Raw genomic sequence first — 12,782 nt, forward strand, 5'->3', positions numbered from 1 at the left:
TGAAAGAATTGCTGTCCACTTCTGATTAGAAATAATTAATGGAACAGACTGCTGTGCTCTACAGAGTCACTTGGCTAAGCTATTAGAGAAGAAACTTGGCAGAAAACTCTCCAGAAGGGCTGTGCAAAGACATCAGATCTGATTTCCTGTCTTAGTCTGCAGGATACCTGAACAGCAATTTGTCATAATCTGCAAGACAGGCAAGGGGAAAAACTGACTGTACTGTGACTCCAGGGTGACACCATGACTCAGTGTATGCTGGTAGAGTGTTAATCTCATATTTACTGCCACTCTTCATAGGAGAGCTGCTGAGTTTTGTGAGTTGTAGTTGCTGGTGCATTTAAAAGAATTTCCTCGCTCTGTGGAAACCAGCAGAGGATTCAGGATAGATGAGATGAGAATTGTATTTGCAGTAACAGATTGAAATTGTCTTGAAATATATTAATTAATCTGGTCTATTTTAGAACTGAGACATTTGTGATTATTGATTTCAGTTTTTGCAGAGTTCAAAGACTTCCGAAGGGAAGGGGTTTAGGAGATGAGTTTTACTGATTAGGCTTCCAGCTTAGCAGCCTGGGAGAAATAAAAAGTTGCTGAGGAACTGTACGCTTGTTTATGTACAAACAATCTGTCCTGGTTCTTCCTCTCAAGATTCGGAAAAACTGTGACAGTTACGAGCAGATCTCTGTCAAAGCTCATTTCCCACACAGTCCTAGGTTGGCTAATAACCACTGATCTAATATATTAGAATCATGTGAAAATATAGAACGCTGCCTGAACAAACATGTCCTGCTTAGCCCTGCAAGATGAATCAACCAGATACAGTTCCCTGGAATAGCTCATCCATGTAGAGATAGGTTAACAGCTTGTCCATATTTATACTCCAAAGCATGCCAAGGTAGAGAATAAAGAAATATTTTTCTGTCTTCTAGGGTGAATACTTCTCAGCTTTCAAGCAGGCTTCCCGTCGGGAGGATGACATTGCTATTGTGACCTGTGGGATGAGAGTCCTGTTCCAAGATGGCACTAGCCGAGTGGAGGAGATAAAACTAAGCTACGGCGGAATGGCTCCTACAACCGTCCTGGCGCTAAAAACTTGCCAGGAGCTCACTGGCAGGTAGGAATTTTTCTGTGATAGAAAGGCTGTCTAATGGAACGGTGCTGATTTTTACAGGAGCAGTTCAAATACCCTAAATCCTCTCTGACAGTACACAGAAGGAGAAAGGGGAAGAAGTGTAGCTACACTTTTGCAGCAGTCTGCATTTTGTGTGATGCCTTGCTTCCTCCAGTCTCCTTACCCTCAAAGATCCATGTCAGTCCTTATTCAGAGAGCCATTTCCTTGCTAAATTCACGGATCTGTTGAAGTAGGCAGAAGCTAGATGTGGGCACGACCTATGAAACTGATTTTCTTTAAAACTGGACTGAGAAATCTGTGCTTTTATCATTTAATAGCTTTGCCACATCTTTCGAAAAGATGACATGAGGCCAAGATGAGAGCAAAGCTGATACATATACTATAAACAGAGATAGAACAGGTGGCTGTTGCTTGAGAGCTTGTGAGGCTGCCATGTCAGAAGAGTTAGTCTGCCCTGGTGATATTTAGGGCTGAGCAAGGGCTCTGTGTCACCTTTGTTCCCTTGCAGAGACTGGAATGAGAAGCTGCTGCAGGATGCCTGCCGCTTACTGGCGAGTGAGATGGATCTGTCTCCTTCTGCGCCTGGTGGGATGGTGGATTTCCGACGCACGCTCACGCTCAGCTTCTTCTTCAAGTTCTACCTGACGGTCCTTCAGAAACTGAGCAAGAACCACAACGGCACTGTGAGTGCTGCTAGGGAAGGCAGATTTGGGGAGGGAGGACCTGTATGTGCTGTCTTGGTGGGGAAGGCATGGGGAGGGTTCAGATTCAACCAGAGTTGTACCTGATAACAAACTCCATGTTGCAATAGCTGCCAGAGCTACTCTTACTCCTTACCTGCATGACAGTGACTAGTGTGTCTTCCCACTTGCTTCCTTGTGGCATCCCCACCTTGTTGTGGAAGGATGCTGATCTGTGGGTTCACAGGAGGATTCCTGGACTTCTCCCCTTCGTTGCATTACAATTGCTCTTGTGGGTCTGTGGCTGTTCTTTGCACAGAGCCTGAGCCCTGTTTGCCTTTCACCCAGTAAAAGATGAATTATCTTCACTGGAGGATGGAGAATGGAGAATATCCTGGGCTACTGGGGAACATGAAAAAGTGACTGACAGGGAAGATGATTGTTCTTTAATATGTCTTTGGCAGAACAATCTGTGTGAGCCCGTCCCCTTGAATTACATCAGTGCTACAGAGCTGTTTCACAAAGATCCCATTGCAAATGCCCAGCTCTTCCAAGTAAGTAGCAGTACCTGCATGACGTAGACCCGGGCTTTTCTGTAGCTGAAACTGTGCTTCTTACCTTGGTGTATCCCTGAGTATGGCCAATAATGGCCATTCCTGAGGCTTGTATTTGGGTCTCAGTCCCTTCCTTGCTTTAGGATACAATGTTTTTTCCTGTCATTGCCCAAGACTGTTGCTGACATGTACAGTTTCTTAAAAATCGCTGTGGGTAGCACTTTCCTCCTGCAACCAGTTCCATATCCAAACTGAAATTGCCATTCTGCTTTCCCCAGTTACAGCCTGCCTTTCTTTGCATCTCTCAGGCTTCAGATTCAGGATATATCTTCTTCCTTATTTCTCCGTTAATGACCTGTTCTCTTCAGCTTTGAGAGTAGAAGCTAGCTTCAGAACTTGAACCTTTTATGCAAGCTGTCACATCAAACCCTTCTTTTCCATAGCAGTTTCAAAAACCGAATCCCTTTCACTTCATTCTCTACAGCCCCCTCTGTGTAGCCACTCCATCTTGTTTACCTTCCTTTCCCACAGGACTGAGCCCCCATCCCATTCCCCACCTCACTAGAATGTCTCACGGTTCCTTTTGCTCTCCCATCAATGCTTCTGTCCCCTGCAATATGAGCAGTGGTAGTCAGTCATGTGTTTTACTCCAGGAAGTGCCCAGGGGGCAGGCAGTTGAAGATATGGTGGGCCGGCCTTTGATGCATGTTTCAGCAGCCAAACAAGCATGTGGAGAAGCTGTTTACTGCGATGACATCCCTCACTATGAGAATGAGCTGTATCTAACGCTGGTGACCAGCACCAAAGCCCATGCTAAGATCCTGTAAGTGTTGCTTCTGAGTTTCAGTTGTTGGAAGCATCCAGTGCTTGGTGGCTCAGAAAACATTGACCTGTCAAGTTGCGTGTGAGTGAAAGGTTTTTGCATTAGTGGGAACTCCAGTTCATTGCACATTGTTACATGGAGACGAGCTGTATGTGTTACAGCTGCCTTGCAAGTCTGCGTCAGTGGGAATATGAGGGAATTGACACCAAACTCGGAGCTTTGCTGAAGCACAAAGTCCGCAGCCTTAGGCAACCCTCTTGCATGTCCCATCTCTTATACTCAAGCATGCAGGATTAAAAAGGAACAGGGTGGAAGAGCACCACAATGTCTGAGGAGATGTCATTTCAATCACTAACCAGAGCATGCAGCTTGAACATGCTCTTTCCTATCTGCCTGAAAATTTAAGTCGTAACAGGCAGTTCCGCCACAGCACTCCTGCTGGTGAGTCAGCTGCGTGTGTACTGTCTTCTGGGTTTGCCTTGCACTGGCTATGATCAAGCCCCCTGCAAAACAGTCGTATGCGAGTTAGCTTCAGCTATTACATGTAGACCTGTTTGTGCTTGGCTGTAGTAAGGTGGATAGGTCAGTATTTGGACGTGCAGCTGTCTCTGAAAACATCTTGTCCATGCAGGGCATGACTGATGCATAATTTATAACAATAGTGAATAAACAACTAAAAAGCCTATCCTGGCAGGTAATGCCATCTACATTCTTCTATGAGTTCTAATGCTGTTATACTGCGGGACTGACTGCCCCCCACAATCCCTAAGTGTGCTTATAGTGTGGTGGCTCTGCAGGCTCTCATCTGCCCTCAACTGCTTTGATGTGGGACACTCTGCGTTACATTGCCTTGTGTCATCCACAATAGCCTTGCGATATGCTGTTTGTTCTTTAGGCAACACTTCCTGCCTATTCAGGCTTCCTGTCCGGAGGTTTCCCACAGTGGTCTAACATGGGACGGGCAGCATGGTAGTCATGGATGCACAGATCTAGTAGTCGACTCCCGGGTTATGAAAGAAATTGCTTTGTCGTCATAGTTAAATGTTAGGTATTGCAACGTGATCATTGATGAGTGCTGCAAACGCGTAAGCATTGTTACTACTACCAGTGTAGATGGGACAATAGAGAAAGCATCAGATCTATGCCTGTGACCACAATATGCAGCATTTTCTAGAGATTGCTGTACACATTCTCTTGCATTTGCGTTATGCACTCACATTTCAAGCTGTGAACCTGTATTGTTTTGTAAAGGAAGTAGTAGAATATTTCATCAGGTTACAGAAGTATCTCAGCCTATGATTTTGTTGGTTAAAATATTGGCCCTGAAAATCTCCACTTCACGCGAGTCCGATTTTTACCACCGAGTGTAAATTAGAAATCATCTGCCTGTGTATTTCTAACTAAGCGAAACTGTCAGGGGATTGTTTCTGAGGCATTGCTGCAGAAGCACGGGAAAGTGAACTTTCCAAAGAAAAATAGCATTGTCTTCGGTTCCTGCTGTCTAACAGTTCATGTGGGAAAGTTCATTCATACATTTAATGTCTTTTTAAAAAAGTCTGTAGCTCACTGGGATGCATAAACAGCTACTTTCAGGCACAGTTTGTATCAGAGTCTTGGGAATCTAAACAAGCATGCTGAAAAAATTGCAGCAATTTACAGAAGACAATAAATCATTCAGTTAGAAACAAAGCCACAGCTTTTCTATTCGCAACAGTTCCCTTGTAAAGCAAGCCAATTACATAGCCAATGTACAAAATATTGCAAAAGGAGCTTGAAAGTCTTTTGTAATACATTTTTTATGAAGTGCTCCATATAAAAATTAAATTATATTGCATTTTTCTACTTACTTCCTGTCCTGCTTGTCACTTATTTTAAATCTGTATATCATTCAAGCAGACAAGCATTTTGGTTAGATACCTCTTTTGCTGATTACCAAAGAATACCTTTCATGAAGCTTTTTGTCTTTTGGAGCGTCATTTCTTTTGCATCCTTTTAAATAACCCTGCAGCTTCCTTGTGATTGATACTCAACAACTTCTCCCTGACTCACAGCCACGTTTTTCTCTCTAGAGACCATAGTAGATGATATGTGTCTGCAGTAAAATTTCACGTTTATCAATAGACAGGGAGGAATCTTGCCCTCACAGAAACATGGCAGCTAAGAAGACAGTGGAGGCATACCATCACTAACACCAATCTGTCTTTGGTAAAGGGTGTCAAGGGATCTTTAGAACACATGGCGATTGGATCAAGTCCAGATATGTCTTAGGGAAAAGATGTATGATACAGTATAGTCCAAAGAAGCAGACTGGTGATCAGAGTCACAGTCAGGATTCAGATTATCATATAGATCCCAAATGATTTTGGTCTAATATGTTGCCCTTTCTGCCTTGGTCTCACATGATATTCACGTGACAAACTCCTTCTCTTTTGCATAGCCAAACTTCAGGGAATCAGGCCTGAAAATGTATTGGTATCTCATAAGCGCTGACAAAAAGAAGAATGAGAAATAATAACGCTGCCCCTCCTCCTTTCTTTCTTTAGTTCTGTAGATGCATCTGAAGCCCAGAGTGTTCCTGGGTTTGTGTGTTTTGTCTCCGCCAAGGATGTTCCTGGCAGTAACATCACTGGTGTCGCTAATGATGAGACTGTCTTTGCTGAGGATGTGGTATGTGATTAAAAATAGCCTTTTTCAATCACACTGCTCAGGAGATAAGATTTCTCATATTGTCCACTGAAGTCCTCTACCTTGTACAGAAATAAATCCTAACTGCACTGGAGTCAATAGAAATCTTGGTGCGAAATTCAATAGGGCCTGAGGCCCTTTGCCCTGTGCCCCTCTCCGCTGTGTTATCTGCACTATTCTCCTCTAAGCTGCAGGCCGCTGGGACAGGTTCACTCAGTCAGTTACTGTCCAAAGTTGTTTGTGGTCATTTTCCCTTGACTGGTTTTAAATAGACTGGTCTGAACAAACAGATGAAAAACTGCACAAAAGGAATAGATGAAGAAAATTATCATGAGCCTCTCAGTTACCGCATATATACACACCAAATGATGGTGGGTCCTAATCTTGCCTGTAGGTCACTTGTGTTGGTCATATCATCGGTGCAGTTCTTGCAGACACACAAGAACATTCCAGAAGAGCGGCTAAAGCTGTGAAGATCAAGTATGAAGAGCTCAAACCTATTGTCACAATTCAGGTAAGATGGCTCAGATCTGCTTCTGCAGTTAGCTTGGGACCCCCTGATATCTAGTTAACTTCTATTCTCACATGTGGATATTTGGCCACACGTTTTGTTAGTCTTTGTGGGTGCAGCAGGGTATGGATAGAAGGAATAATTTGTATATTTAAATATAAAGAGGGCACACCTTTGATATGGTATTGATTTGGAGTACATTAACTTGTTCTGTATTATTTAAAGCTAAAACAAACCAAACTCTGGTAGATATATTGTGTTCAGCACAAACCTGCTTAAATTAACAAGGTTACTGTCAGTTACATTCTTACCCACAGGTGCTTGCTTTCAATGTTCTCTGGTATGACCCTGCTGGCTTCATTGGTATTCATTCATTCTTCATTCTCTGATTTATAACACTCAATAATAGAGTGTGAAAACATCTCTTCTAGCTCTGTCACTGCACTGCTTCTCTGAGATTTCTGCAGACCGCTTGTCTAGTTTCTACGCTGATGAAAGTAATTTTCAGGAGTTCACTCTCCACTGTGAACATTTCCACTGACTGTATGGACATCGCCCTTAAGTGGCTTTTCTCAAAGCTGAAGAAATTAATGTCAACAATTTGTGATCATTTAATGCTTTTTTTTTTTTTTTAAACTAGAAGGCTTGTAGGCAAGATTTCCTTATGTGACAGTAAAAGCAAATGATAATATCTAATACAGCATTCACATCTAGAAATGAGAAAAATGTATAAAGCCTTATTGGGGAGAAATTAGAAACATGGGATTCTAATTAATTTTTTTTAATGGTCAGTATTTCATACCATGTGTTTCGTAATGTGAATTGTGTTCATGCAAATACAAAAAGTCTGTGCATTGTCTATTACAGACGTTGGTACTGTCATCTGTGGACAGAGGTTTTGGTTGTTTGTATGATTTGTGGGTTTCACAAACAACGTGTGAGAACTTTTCCTTTTCTGAGGCTTCTAGTTGTTTATTCAACCAGGGAAGATGAGAGTGGAGCCAAAAATGTACTGATTTTTTGTTGTTGTTTGATCATTCTGTGTGGGTTTTTTTTTTTCATTATGGAAAACTTCAGTTTTGGCAAAAGTGAAATGCGTTTGTAAAACTTCCCCAAGAAAGATTATTGTATATTAGCTCAGAAATGAACTATTTCTGCAGAAGTTCTCATCCCGTCTGAGAGAATTAGTTTTCTCCTTCTGTCTCTTTACTTTTTCTTCCCCCCCCCCCCCCCCCCCCCCCCCCCCCCCTTCTGGGCCACAGACTATAGTTAACATAAGTTGTAAATCATAGCTCTGGTGGCTACAGACCTTGAGGTTCTGGGTCCATAATGTAAAATAGGTCACAAGGAGCAATCTAAGATTGTCCAATTATGGTGTTTATTGTGAAATTGCTGTGTTGCCAAAAATTATTTTGTACTGCTTTAAGTCAACTCACTTGGCTATTACCATAGTTAATGTCTGATAAGTTCTTGTCCTTTTTATCTTGGATATTTTTTCTTCAGTCAGAGGAAGCTTTGTTTTCACTCTGCTTCTACAAAAATTTCATTGTGTTTCCTAGGAAGCTATTGAGAAACAATCCTTTCTTAAGACTAAAAAGAGGATTAATAAGGGAGATGTGAAGAAAGGATTTGAAGAATCTGATCACATTTTGGAAGGTGAGAATAAGCATTAATACTTCTTTTAAAATAGGATAGTTTGTGACAAAAGAAGTCAAGCTATCAGCCTCCTTTTTATGCATATGATACTGAACTCATGAAAGTAAGGCTTGCGGGGCTAAATTAGTTTCATATTAAGTTTCAACTAACTGTTTATATACAAATAGCTTGTGAAAGGTTTAATTTCAGTTTCAAACAGACTTGGATGCTCCCAGCTGTGCCCCTGTAAACACTCTCTTCCAATGTGAAGGACACATTTTTCTTAAGCAAATATTCTACAAAGTGATTTTTTTTTTTTTCCTGAAACGTATCCATATAGGAGCTTTTCCCTGTCCAGACATAGTCTGGTCTGAATCTTATAGGCAGCCAATTTCTTTTAACCTGGTAGTTTATGAAAATACGTGCGTCTGAAAACCTGATTCACCAACATTGGTGGCTGTAGGTATCACGAAGAACATGCCACTGCCCTGTAACATTTTCTCAACATTGATTGTTGGTCTGTCTTTGAGGATGGTGTTTTTTTGGTGTGCTTCTTGGTTTCATTCAGTTGGAGTCTGCCAAGCAGGTTGTAGAGACATGGGTAAACATAGCTATTATCAACAACTGTTTAAAACCTCTATGAGTTGGGAAGGGAGAGTGCCAGAGCTGTGAACTGGAATACTCTGTCAGACCTATGTCATTGCTTGGGGTATGTATCACTGATTGATAGCTCCTGAGAGGAAGACTCTCAAACATCAGACCTTTGGAGAACTATGTGTTTATTGATAAGTGGGTGTTGTATCCCCCTTACACATCTGAAAGGGAAGTTAAATCAGTTAAATCACACACAAAGCCTGGTGTGAAGGGATTATTCTCAAAGATCACAGAGAAGCATGCCCCCCTTACCTCCCTGTGGGGGAAGGAGGGAGTTATTTAACTGAAACACCCGTTTCCAGGTCTGTCATTTGTTGTATTTTGGTATGCATTGCTGAGACTTTCCTCTGCAGTCAGCGATTGGCGCTGGCACTTCAAAGGTGTCATAAGCTGTTGTTAACTGTTTCTTATAGCGTACCGTACTACACAAAATGAAAACACTGCGCCAAGCAAGGCAGAAATTGTTCTGAGCTAGAAGAATAGGTTATTTAAAAGGCTGCAGTACTGTGTGAATGCCAGGCCAACCCCCTCGAGGAGACAAGAGAAAGGCCCCTGCTACGTACCAGAGTAGGCGTTGTCTCATGCAGATGTGCATTTCTCACTGATGTACATAATGAAGGCAGCTATTTTGTTGTTGCTGAATTGAATAAAAGGAAGAGAGGAACAGGATTTTGAGAACTGCTCTGAATATTAATTTTCGTGGCAGCTGAATAGACCAGGGCCATGACTGAGAAAGGAGGTTGATTCTGACATTTAATAGTGTGTAGCATGACTGGAAATTGTACCCCCAGCACTGCCAGGTAAGATGTCTTGGGAAGGAGCCACATGCAGTGACAGAGAGTTGATTCCCAGTTAGATCTTCTTAAGGCATTTTGGGTTTATATTTTTGTTCCCGTGTTCCAAAGTCTGTAACCTTGTATTTGATCTGCTCAGCTAGACTATACTTGATTTATTTTTATCCTTCATCTCAGTGGTGTTGTCAGGGCAGTCTAAAAGGCACCAAACACTGCATCTTAAGGGATGCTGCGTCAATGGCATGGTCTGCAGGCTTATTTTTGAAATGCCAGCCACTTGTGTTTTGGACTGAAGATTTCTAGAAAGTGGAGGGGAGCGGCGTGTCTGGTGTTTTTGTGTTTTGTTTGTTTGGGGTTTTCTGGTGTTTTTTTTTTTTTTTAACCATCAAACCAGAAGTGTTAGTTTTAGAGCTAGGGATATCCAGTGCTGGGCAGTGCAAAGGGTTGTCATTTAACACATGTCAAAAGGGCAGTAGCTTGCAGGCAACACATGATGGGAGACACCTTATAACACCAGGGACACCCTGTCTTTGGGGCATTTCTTTCAATTTTCTAGGAGAGATGTACCTTGGTGGGCAGGAGCATTTCTACCTGGAAACTCAGTGTACGCTGGCTGTGCCAAAGGGGGAGGATGGTGAGATGGAACTCTTTGTGTCGACCCAAAACCTAATGAAGACACAGGTAATGTCTCATTGACCTGCTACCTAAAAGGCATTTGTTTCTCAGTTTCAGAGTAGATAAACGGTTGATTTATAGTTGGTCCTATCTTGTCTTGAATAAAAAAAAAACCACATAGGCTTAGAGTTGGGTATGAGATCTAAAGTCCATATCCATCCTACTGGTGTCCTGAATCCGTTTCCAGGTGACAGAGGTTTTTCTGTTGGCAGCACATCTTTGTCACTAGGGATTACATGCTTAACCCTTTCTGGAGAAGGTGCCAGCTGGTCAGTAGGCATGGCTGTTGAATGACATGTCAGAAAGAGAGGTAGTGTAAACACTGACTATATATACCAAATCTGTCATCTTGTGAGATAGGCTACTGGCACTATGCGGTGTCTTTGGCCTGTTTACTGACTCACCAAGACTGTCCAAAGGTCTCATAATAGAGTGAGGAGAATGGACAGAGTGGTACGGATGTCAAACCCTGTGCTAAATGAGACCTCTGTCTTGGTAACCTCATCTCATATCAGTCTCTTCCTGAATCTGGTGCTGTCTGCTGAAGCATTGTGTGCCTTCCCACCTCAGAGATGAAATACTGGGCTTATTGGTTCCAATTGCATCAAATCCAATTGCAGGACCAATAGGACCTGCAACGTAACTATTTGCACTGTTGCAATGGTTGCAGAAAGACAATGTGTTGGTATCTAGTTCTTAACACCAGCTCAGCTCTGTACATGTGCTGCTGTTCTGTTTTTCTTTAGGAGTTTGCTGCTAATGCATTGGGAGTCCCTTCAAATCGGGTTGTGGTTCGAGTGAAAAGAATGGGAGGAGGATTTGGAGGAAAAGAGACTAGGAATACTATTTTGACAACTGCAGTGGCTGTCGCAGCCTTCAAGTAAGTTTGGGTGTGGGGAACAGGGCTTCTTCCCTTCAGACGGTCCCAGCCTGCCTCTTTCTGGAGCACCATTTGCACTGGAGCGCTTTCAAGACTCTTCATGTCTTGTTACTGTACAGCTTATAGCAAGCCTGGGATTTCCCAAAGAAGGTGTCTGATGGGCTCTTAGCTGGTAGGAGGAATTGAATCTGCTCAGACGGGCTAAGTTTATGCAGGAATGTCAGCTTTTAATAGGAAACGGGGAAAAGCCCCTTACTCTGCTGTTCCTTTGGTGCTCTCTGAAAACTCTTGTATCTCAAATTATCTGCTTCTCCCCTTCACTTCACCCCAAACCCTTTCAAAATCCAGCATTAGCCATGCTTGTTGTTTTGTATAAGAGGTATGAGAGTCTCTTCCTTGCTCAAAACTCTACTATACCAGCCTTGCACCACTGTTTCTCTGCTCTTCTGCAAACTCTCTCTTTGGATTTTTCCCTAGGAAGGGTGGCAGGCCAGTGAACAGAAACCCACACTTTTCAAACCCCTAAAAGCTCAGGGAATGAACCTAGACTGTAACCATTTGTGAAGCGTAGGTTGGAAATGTGCTTCTGGTTTCTAGAGTTTTGATATGGACTCATCTTTAACTGTGCAAGTTTCTGTGGTTGTGAGTGAACACGGCCTCTGAGATGACATTTGTGCATGGGGTGTAACACTGCCCTTCCCAATACTGCCCTTGTAGGTGAGGATGCACCCTGCTGGCAATGCTAGATGGATCTTTGGAAGAGAGCAGCCAAAATGAAGCTTCTGTACTTAAATCAGCTTTATTTTTCCTGTTCTGAGCAAACCACCTGTTTGCTTTAATTAATCAGTAATACATGTGCATTTTTTTCTTTCCTTTATCTCTGCCAGCCAAACCACTGTTTTATATCCCAGAGGTTATGACATAACATCTATGGCATTCCCTAGATATTTTTACAACCTGAAGAGAGGCACTGGGAAGGCAGAATTGTTAGAATATGAAGAGCAACTCCTTCTCTCCTCCTTGTTTTCCTCCTTGGATAATAAATAAGCAAATAAAAAACAAGGTCAAATTGAAGGCTAGTTAGTATTTTACTTAGCATCATTATATAATTCATGTGGCATTCTCTCTTGCAAAGCCAAGAGAGTGCTTTGAGAAATAATCTGGAAAACAGTGATTGCTCAGTTATTAGCATCTGTCTCTGTAAGAAACTATCCTTCCTTTTAATATAAAAGTCTCTGCAAGAGTTTTCACGAACAGGTCCCAGCTTCTAAGATCTTAATTTTTTTTTTACGCAATCTTGCCATTTTCTGAAGAGAAAGATATATAAACCAAGCAGTTTACCTCTAACTCCCCATTGCCACTCTGGAAAGACAATGCTCACCAAAAAAAGGAGAGTCTTGCCCTGTAGGAACTGTATTGTGTGTTTCAGGCTTTGCCTGATAAATGTATCCTTTAACAGAACTGGCCGCCCAGTAAGGTGCATGCTGGATCGAGATGAGGACATGCTGATAAGTGGTGGGAGGCATCCCTTCCTGGGGAGGTACAAGGTATGCACGCATATGAAATGAATGCATGTTGTCTCAGTGTTGTCACCTGAAACATTGGAGTAGTAAGATACTGTGAAAAAATTGCTGCTCTGGTTATTTCACTGCTGATCTTCCTTGCTGCAAATGGATCAGGTCAGCTGGGTTATAGCATTTTTCCTGTTGAGGTCCTGCAGAAGTTCTTTTGGCTTGGATGGTTCCCTTCTTGTGA

The 12,782-nt window shown here is 42.4% G+C and overlaps 1 protein-coding gene across 1 annotated transcript in view; it reads left to right on the forward strand.

Moving 5' to 3' along the window:
* The window catches only part of XDH (xanthine dehydrogenase), a 55,780-nt gene that overhangs the window by 25,072 nt on the left and 17,926 nt on the right, over positions 1–12,782 (forward strand). Inside the window, exons 14-23 of the mRNA XM_075147276.1 lie at positions 933–1,117; positions 1,645–1,819; positions 2,281–2,370; positions 3,024–3,193; positions 5,737–5,860; positions 6,273–6,392; positions 7,949–8,045; positions 10,029–10,153; positions 10,894–11,027; positions 12,487–12,574. Of these exons, the coding sequence (XP_075003377.1) occupies positions 933–1,117; positions 1,645–1,819; positions 2,281–2,370; positions 3,024–3,193; positions 5,737–5,860; positions 6,273–6,392; positions 7,949–8,045; positions 10,029–10,153; positions 10,894–11,027; positions 12,487–12,574 (1,308 nt within the window). The remainder of the gene's footprint in view (positions 1–932; positions 1,118–1,644; positions 1,820–2,280; positions 2,371–3,023; positions 3,194–5,736; positions 5,861–6,272; positions 6,393–7,948; positions 8,046–10,028; positions 10,154–10,893; positions 11,028–12,486; positions 12,575–12,782) is intronic.

Source organism: Calonectris borealis, chromosome 3 (assembly GCF_964195595.1).
Source record: "Calonectris borealis chromosome 3, bCalBor7.hap1.2, whole genome shotgun sequence".
NCBI classification, from domain to species: Eukaryota; Metazoa; Chordata; class Aves; order Procellariiformes; family Procellariidae; genus Calonectris; species Calonectris borealis.